We start from the raw sequence: 7,775 nt of genomic DNA, 5'->3' as shown, positions 1-7,775 counted from the left end.
GAGCGCCGCCACAGCCGGGCAGTGGCTGAGATGTTGGGGCTGAAGGACCGGATGGATGTGGAGCGGGCACTTTTCACCCTCATCCAGCGGGTGAGGCGGGCACAGGAGGGACCCCAGCATCCGGACACCCCTGTTGTCCCCCCCACAACCCGCTGACCCCCATCCCTGCAGGCACTGCAGCTGGCCGTGCAGGTGCTGGTGCTCTGCCGCGGGCACCAGCAGCTCCGCGAGGGGACCATCACCGCTGGCAGCCTCGTCACCTTCCTCCTCTACCAGGGTAAAGTCGGCCACCACGTGCAGGTGAGACCACACAACGCGTGTCCCCTTCACTGTGTCCGTCTGTCCCTGTCCCCGGTGCCATCCCCTCTGCCCCACGCAGGCGCTGGTGTTCGGCCACGGCGACTTGCTGAGCAAAGCGGCAGCCGGTCGCAAGATCTTGGAGTACCTGGACCGGCAACCCACCGGGGACACCGGTGGCACGCAGGTGCCTGCCACGCTGCGGGGCCACGTCGCCTTCCAACGCGTCTCCTTCGCCTACCCCACGCGCCCCGAGCACCTTGTCCTGCAGGTAGAGCCGTGAGTCTTGAAGGTCCCCAAGGAGGGGACATGGGTGTCCCTGAGTGTCCACCACTGCCACCACATTCTTCTCCCCCCCCTTCCCCCTCAGGATGTCTCCTTCGAGCTGCGCCCCGGTGAGGTGACGGCGTTGGCGGGACTCAACGGCAGCGGGAAAAGCACCTGCGCGGCGCTGCTGGAGCGATTCTACGAGCCCGAGGCCGGGGAGGTGCTGCTGGATGGGGTACCACTGCGGGACTACGAGCACCACTACCTCCACCGCCAGGTGAGGGCAGCAGAGGGCAGGAGGGGCAGCACGACTGCGTTGAGTGGTGCCCAGTCTCAGCCTGCGCCCGGGGGCAGGTGGCGTTGGTGGGGCAGGAGCCCGTGCTTTTCTCTGGCACCATCCGGGACAACATCATCTTCGGGCTGGAGGGCTGCGGGGAGGAGGAGGTGAGGGCGGCCGCCGCCGCTGCCGGTGCCCTGGGTTTCATCTCGGCGCTGGACCAGGGTTTTGAGACTGGTAAGTGTTGGTGGGGGCTAGCGGGGAGGGGACACAGGATTTTGGGTGGTGCTCAACCCCCGGCCTTTTGTTCCACAGACGTGGGGGAGAAAGGGGGTCAGCTCTCGGCAGGGGAGAAGCAGCGCATCGCCATTGCTCGAGCCCTGGTGCGGCGACCCACCGTCCTCATCCTGGACGAAGCCACCAGCGCCTTGGATAGCGAGGGCGAGGCAGCGGTGAGCGGTGGGTGGGTGGCGGGGTGAGGGGTTCCCCCTGGTGAGGAACCCCCGTGTCCTCGTCCTCGATGAGCCCACCAGCGCCCTGGACGCCGAGAGCCAGTTGCAGGTGGGAGGTGACATCTATGTCCCCTCAGTCCCACTGTCCAGCAGCACCCTGGTCCCTGGGGGATCCCCTTAGTCCCCATTCGCTGTGTCCTCTTGGTCCTCATGTCCCCTGGGTCCCTTCTTCCCCATGTCCCCTTGGTCTCAACTCCCCATGTCCCCTTGGATCCCACATCCCCACGATCCCCACTCCTCAAGTCCCATGGGACCCTGCTCCTGTGTCCCCTTGGTCCCTGGTCCCCACATCCCTGTGGTCCCAGCATCTCCTTGATCCTTGGGCCCCAAACCCCCTGTGTCCTTGCCCCCCATGTCCACTTGGTCCCTGGTCCCCATGCCCCTGGGTCTCTCCTTCCCACGTCCCCTTGGTCTCAACTTCCCACATCCCCTTGGTCCTTGGGCCCCTTGTCTCCGCGTCCCCACACCCAGGGGTCCCCACTGACAATGCCACCCACCACAGGTGGAGCAGGAGATCTTCGGAGCCAGCGGGGCCGGACGCGCGGTGCTGCTGGTGACAGGGAAGGTGGCCCTGGCCATGCAGGCGCAGCGGGTGGCCGTGCTGGAGGGGGGACGACTGCATGAGTTGGAGTCCCCCGAGGAGCTACGGCGCCCCGGCAGCCGCTACTGTCACCTACTGGAGGGGGGGGGACAGGGGGGGACAGCAGGGGATGGTGACACGAGGAAGGAGTGTGAGGAACAGCAGGAACTGGGGACACCAGATGCCACGATAGGGTCACCAAGGGATGAGGACACCAGGAGCCAGGATGGGAACACTGGGGGAAGGGATGGGGACACTGAGAACACGGGTGGGGACACTAAGAGATGGGATGGGGACACCACAAACCAGGATGGGGACACTAAGAGATGGGATGGGGACACCACAAACCAGGATGGGGACACTAAGAGATGGGATGGGAACACCACAAACCAGGATGGGGACACCACAAACCAGGATGGGGACACTGATAGATGGGATGGGGACACCACAAACCAGGATGGGGACACTGATAAATGGGATGGGGACACCAGGAGCAGGGATGGGGAGAGCGAAAGCTGTGACAAGGGACCGTGAGAGTGGTGATGGGGGAGCGTGGACACCATGCCGGGAACCATGCCGGGAACGTTGCTATGTCCCTGCTACATGATGGTGACCACAGGGACCAGCAGGTGCCAGCGGGGCTGGTGACTGGCAGGACCAACCACAGGACACTGAGTTTGAAATAAATCCTTCTCTTTGTACCCAGGATGTGTTGGGGGACGCCAGAGCTGGGGTGGGAAGGGGCTGCAGAAACCATTCCCCCTCATCCTATGGCTCCAGTCCTTGATCAGGAGTCCCTCCTCAGCTTTCCTGGAGCTCCTTTAGGGACTGGAAGGGGCTCCAAGGTCTCCCCAGAGCCTTCTCTTCTCCAGGCTGAACAACCCCAACTCAGTCTGGCCTCACACCAGAGGGGCTTCAGTTCTCTGATCATCTCCGTGGCCTCCTCTGGACCCACTCCAATAGGTCCATGTCCTTCTGATGTTGTGTGCTCCAGAGCTAGTTGGGACAGTAATTTGTACAAAATAAAGCAGAAGTGCTTCAGAGGGGAGCTGGCTGGGTTGAGGGGGCTGCCCAGTCAGGCTACGGGGTCTTGGGCGCCGAAGCTAAGCATTCACCCTCTGGTTGTCACCGTCACCGTGGGAAGCGCGTGGCGTTGTCCTCGGTGTGAGGACTCCAGAGCTGGACGCAGTACTCCAGGTGGGGTCTCACCAGAGAGGAGTAGAGGAGCAGAATCACCTCCCTTGAAGCCATGTTGCGGTAGCCGCGGCGCCTGTCATGGGGCCTGCCATGACCGTGGGTCTGGTTTCCCTCTGTCTCCCCTGAGGGTGCTGCACAGGATTGAGCCACGTTCAGTGGACACTGGCCCAGCACCGTGAGGTACGTTGGGGCTCCCTGGAACAGCCACAGCTTTTTCCTTTCAAATATTCCATCGCTTTATCGGGGTCCTGTAGTTGTTCGGGGGTGAAGTCCCAAACCATTGGAGGTCAGAAGTTCTCTAGATACCTGCCCGTATTCTCCCATGTGCCGTGCCACCCGTGACTATCCAGCCTCATGGCAGACCTCTGGATGCTATTCTTAAATAGTCGGTTAACCCTAAGCAAGACTTGAAACACGTTCAGGAGACACAGCAGTAGGACCACGCTGGCTGGAACATCCGGAGGATATTCAAAATTTGCCTCCCAGTACCGACGCCTGAGGAACACCAGTTGTCACTGCTCACCACTTGGGACATGGAGCCATTGGCCACATCCTTTGGAGTGTGACCGTCCAGCTGGTTCCTTTTCCATTGGTCCATCATGTACCTGGCCCAAAGGAGAAAAGGGAGTAGAAGGAGCCGGGGAAAGTATCCCCCAACTGTTTCCCCCATAGATTGGCAATGAGGTACGCTCGGGGCGCTTGAGGTACAGACAGGACAGCGATGCTGCATAAACACCCCAACATAGCCACCTGAGCGGTGCTGTTATCATATCATAAATTCACATTACCCAGGACAGCAAAACGATAATCCCGATCCCTCTCCCGGAGGTGGTAAACAGCATCGCGGGGAGCACATAGAGCACGTAAGAATTCACGTAACGCAGCCAGGCGTACAAACACAGCAAAGTTGTCACCAGCGACTATTTAACTAATATAATAGATACGTATAACAAATTCATTTTAACACGCTCTGGTCAGATACGTCATGAGCTCAACCCTTTGAGCCCCACATTGGACACCAAAAAGGACTGTTGTGGTTTAGCCCCAGCTGGCAACAAAGAACCACGTGGCCGCTCGCTCACTCCCCACCTTGGCCCCCAGGGGTGGGATGGGGGAAAAATTGGAAGAAAAAGGCAAAACTCGTGGGCTGAGATAAAGGCGGTTTTAGAGAACAGCAAAGAAAAGAGGAAAACAACAGCAATAATACTGATAAGGGAATGTACAAAAGACAATTAGTGCACAACCGCTCACAGAGCGGAACCCGAAGCCCAACCCGCTCCCGGGCAGCAATTCCTGACTCCCACCGGCGCCGGCCCGCTCCCCTTTGGACCCTTGAAGCATCTTTACTTCCTTCAAACTTCCTACTTTCAAGTCACTGCCAGAGACACGGAGTCTCCAGACCATTGACTTCTCCCACTTGGTTCCCCTTGGGCTCCCCTCAGCTCCCAACACACCAACTGGGATCCCCTCCACCACTCCAGGAATCCAGATGCGTCCTGTCCCCTTGTACCCCGCTATCACCGGGGTCGCTCTGCACTGGTGTCCACCAGGGCCTTCTATTTCCATGGGACTGATGTCCCAGGCCACCGAATCCGTTTGACCCCTTCCTCTGCCCGGCCCACGTCACAGACCACGTGCACTGGGGGCCATCCAGATCTCTGGAGGCCCAATTATTGTCCAGGTCGCTGTAGACCACCACGAATACTGTCAAGTACCAGACACCGTCCTCTCTGTAGACCACTTGCCTCGCTGGGTTACAAGATCTTGCTCAAGAGGCTGCTTTGCCTTCATGCTCAAGAAGAGCCACCTCCAGAGGCTGCGGGTAGCTGCCCCTCTTCTGCTCCATCAGTCCCACCGTCCCTAGCAATGGATCCCGGCTGCTGGGCTTCCCGACCTTCCAGTTCCAGCCTGTTAGCCCCTCCAGCCCAGCACGGGAGCAACCAGGGAGCACATGTCTTGACCTGCCTGATGGAAGAAACCGTTCCCCGCATCTCGCAGCCTGGTCAGGGATAGGGACCAGGTCATCTCTGCCTCTGCCCCCTCTCAAGAAGAGCTGCTTCTCCTGTTGATCCACTTCCACTGTCTCTCCTTGACTACAAGAGCAACTATTTTAGTTCAGAGTTGAGCTCCTGGTTCAGTCACAGTGACTGTTCACGTGACCTCAGACCAGAAGATGTTTGTCTCAGCGCCCGTCTGCACGGCCTCAGGGCAGGAGACCTTCTTCAAAGTGCCCCTTTATGCAGCCTCCTATCAGGAGACCTTCCTCTTGGGGTTTGTGTGGCCTCAGAGCAAGAGACCTTCTCAGTGCCATTTGCATCCCTGTGGATCAGGAGAGCTTCTTCTCAGCTCCTACGTGGTGTCAGAGCTCACCACCTCCACCGCAGGGACGAGGCTGCCAAACCATGTCCCGAAGAAAAGCTGGCCAGTCACCTTCAACACATTCTTCTCCCTTTTTTGTCGTCAAGTACAACACGATACCGCCTGGAGTACCTCCCGTTAGTTTGGGTCATCTGCCTGGTTGTGTCCCCTCTCAACACCTTGCACAACCCCCATCAAGTCACCGGGGGGGTCCCGATGAGAAACAAGAGAAGACCATGAGCTGCGCCAACGCGTTTCAGATCCATTGCTGTGGCACCGACCCTAACCACCGCACCCTGCTGGGCTGCCGCCAAGAAAATCAACCCTCCCCCAGCCAAAACCAGTCCAGCCCTCGACCCGAGAGCAGCCCGGGCACCAGGAGAGGAGGCACAGCGAGTGGGTGGGTGGGGACCATCATTTATTGTGGGCATCAGGAAAGGTACACAGAGAGGAGAAATCACTTACACAATCAAAATTAAATCATTGCTGATACTACGCAAAATTTAAAAGAACCAGAAAACAGGAAGTGGCAAGAAGACCCACCACTGTGGCCGGTGGTGGGCAGGAGCAGTGGGACGAACTCTCTCTCCAGGCAGCTCCCAGCATCTCCCAGCGCCTCTCTGCCCCAGACACTGGGAGGACAGGGGCCACATCCAGCCACGTGCCGGTCCCTCGTCGAGCGGTTATGCGGTGATCCCTGCAGGGACGGGAGGAGGAGACAGTGTCACCCAGGGCCACCTCCCTGTCCCCCACCCTCAGCTCTGGGGGTCTCGGTGCCCCTCTCCCACAGCCCGGTGTTGCCCCGGCTGTGGGTCCCACGGGGCAGCAGAGAGCTGATGCCGCTCCATCCATCCCCACGCCGTACCTGTGGTTGAGCTGCCAGAACCCCCGTCCGTGCCTGCGAGAGAGAAACAGCCGTGAGCTGCCAGCCCTGTGCTCGCTACGGGCACGGGGCACGTGCCAGGAGCCGGACCGGGAGCCACGACCACGCTGCAGCCACCGGGAGAGGAGGACGGCGCCGCGAGCACCAGAGGAGAGACACGACCTCTTCCACACGTCCCCACTACGGCGCTGTAAAGAGGGGCACAAGAGGGAGGACGGGGGATGGGGAAATGCCACCAGCGGGCACAAACCGGAGCCACGAGACCGCCCTGACCCTGGGCAGCGGCTGGAGCCAGACCTGCCCCCGGTACTCACTTGACGCCATTTGGTAGTCCTTCTTCTTCTTCCCTGCAGAGAGAAAGAGGCGTCAGCATCCACCGTGCTGCACCGACAGCCTCGGGGGCTCCCCAGAGCACAGCGGCTCGTGCCCACAGCCCCTCCCGGCCCCCCAGGCCCTGCCTTCCCCCGCACCCCTCTGCCTCACCGGCCCCGATGACTTACCCGAACTGCGCTTCCATAGGGCAAACCCGGCCACGATGGTGATGACAACCAGGATGGCACCGGCCACCCCCAGCACGATGACCAACAGGTTGGACTCCGTCTCTGGAGGAGAGCAATGCCATGAGGAGGAGAACCACCCCAGCCCACCGCTCCACGTGCCCAAGGCCACCGCGCTCACCCCACGCGTAGAGGACGGGCTCAGGCAGGCTGGCGTGCTCCACGCGGCACCGGTACTTGTCCTTCTCCTCCGGGAGGGCGTCAATGGAGGCCCAGGTGTAGTAGGTGCCGTCGCTGTTGGGCACGATGCTGCCCCACTCGGTCTCCTGGTCCCTGACCTCGCCGTCCTTCAGCCAGCTGACGGTGATGGGCCGCGGGTAGAAGCCGTAAGCGCGGCAGCGCAAGGTCAAGGTCCCGTAGGCCTCCTTCCCCGACACTCGGACCATGGGGGGCTCTGGGGAGGGGGTGGCGGTGAGGACCGGCACACGCACCCGTGCTGGCCGGTCCCCAGGGTCCCGTCTCGCCCGCACCTTTCCTCTCCAGCACGGCCCGCCCGTAGCTCACGTATTTCCTCAGCCACTCGATGCAAGTGATCTGCAGGTAGTGCTTCAACTGCTCAGCGACTGTCCCGTCCTCCTCCCACTTCCTCTTGGTGATCTGTGCCGCTGTATCCGCTGCAGTGAACGTCATCGTGTCCATGTCGAAGGCGATGAAGTCCCTCCCGTCGTAAGCGCTCTGATAATACCCCCTGGTGCTCCCATCCTCCAGGAGGTCACAGCCGGACATGCGCTGCCGCGTTTGAGCCCCTGAAACACAACCAGGGAGATGGGGCTGAGGGGCTGCTGCAGCCCTGGGTCATCACTGGGGCACAGACCCCCCCCGCAGCACCCCTTGCTCCAGCCCCATG

At 60.8% G+C, this 7,775-nt stretch overlaps 2 protein-coding genes across 2 annotated transcripts in view; one reads left to right on the top strand and one right to left on the bottom strand.

Annotated features, from left to right (window-relative positions):
* TAP2 (transporter 2, ATP-binding cassette, sub-family B (MDR/TAP)) overlaps positions 1 to 5,728 on the top strand; it is a gene marked incomplete at its 5' end in the record, with an annotated part of 7,991 nt that extends 2,263 nt beyond the window's left edge. The window contains 9 exons of the mRNA XM_009892107.1: positions 4 to 90; positions 172 to 300; positions 380 to 568; positions 668 to 841; positions 919 to 1,078; positions 1,157 to 1,293; positions 1,856 to 2,084; positions 5,296 to 5,401; positions 5,596 to 5,728. Coding sequence (XP_009890409.1) covers positions 4 to 90; positions 172 to 300; positions 380 to 568; positions 668 to 841; positions 919 to 1,078; positions 1,157 to 1,293; positions 1,856 to 2,084; positions 5,296 to 5,401; positions 5,596 to 5,728 — 1,344 coding nt within the window. The remainder of the gene's footprint in view (positions 1 to 3; positions 91 to 171; positions 301 to 379; positions 569 to 667; positions 842 to 918; positions 1,079 to 1,156; positions 1,294 to 1,855; positions 2,085 to 5,295; positions 5,402 to 5,595) is intronic.
* Positions 5,729 to 6,243: 515 nt separating this feature from the next.
* Positions 6,244 to 7,775, bottom strand: part of LOC104292679 (class I histocompatibility antigen, F10 alpha chain-like) — a 4,382-nt gene continuing 2,850 nt past the window's right edge. Inside the window, exons 3-7 of the mRNA XM_009892096.1 lie at positions 7,399 to 7,674; positions 7,050 to 7,322; positions 6,872 to 6,973; positions 6,686 to 6,718; positions 6,244 to 6,386 (exon numbers count right to left, since the gene is read on the bottom strand). Of these exons, the coding sequence (XP_009890398.1) occupies positions 6,244 to 6,386; positions 6,686 to 6,718; positions 6,872 to 6,973; positions 7,050 to 7,322; positions 7,399 to 7,674 (827 nt within the window). The remainder of the gene's footprint in view (positions 6,387 to 6,685; positions 6,719 to 6,871; positions 6,974 to 7,049; positions 7,323 to 7,398; positions 7,675 to 7,775) is intronic.

The sequence above is a fragment of the Charadrius vociferus genome, unplaced genomic scaffold (assembly GCF_000708025.1).
Source record: "Charadrius vociferus isolate BGI_N301 unplaced genomic scaffold, ASM70802v2 scaffold1821, whole genome shotgun sequence".
Classification (NCBI taxonomy): Eukaryota; Metazoa; Chordata; class Aves; order Charadriiformes; family Charadriidae; genus Charadrius; species Charadrius vociferus.
Note: the sequence above shows the minus strand (reverse complement) of the source record. Positions and strands in the feature narration are given on the sequence as shown.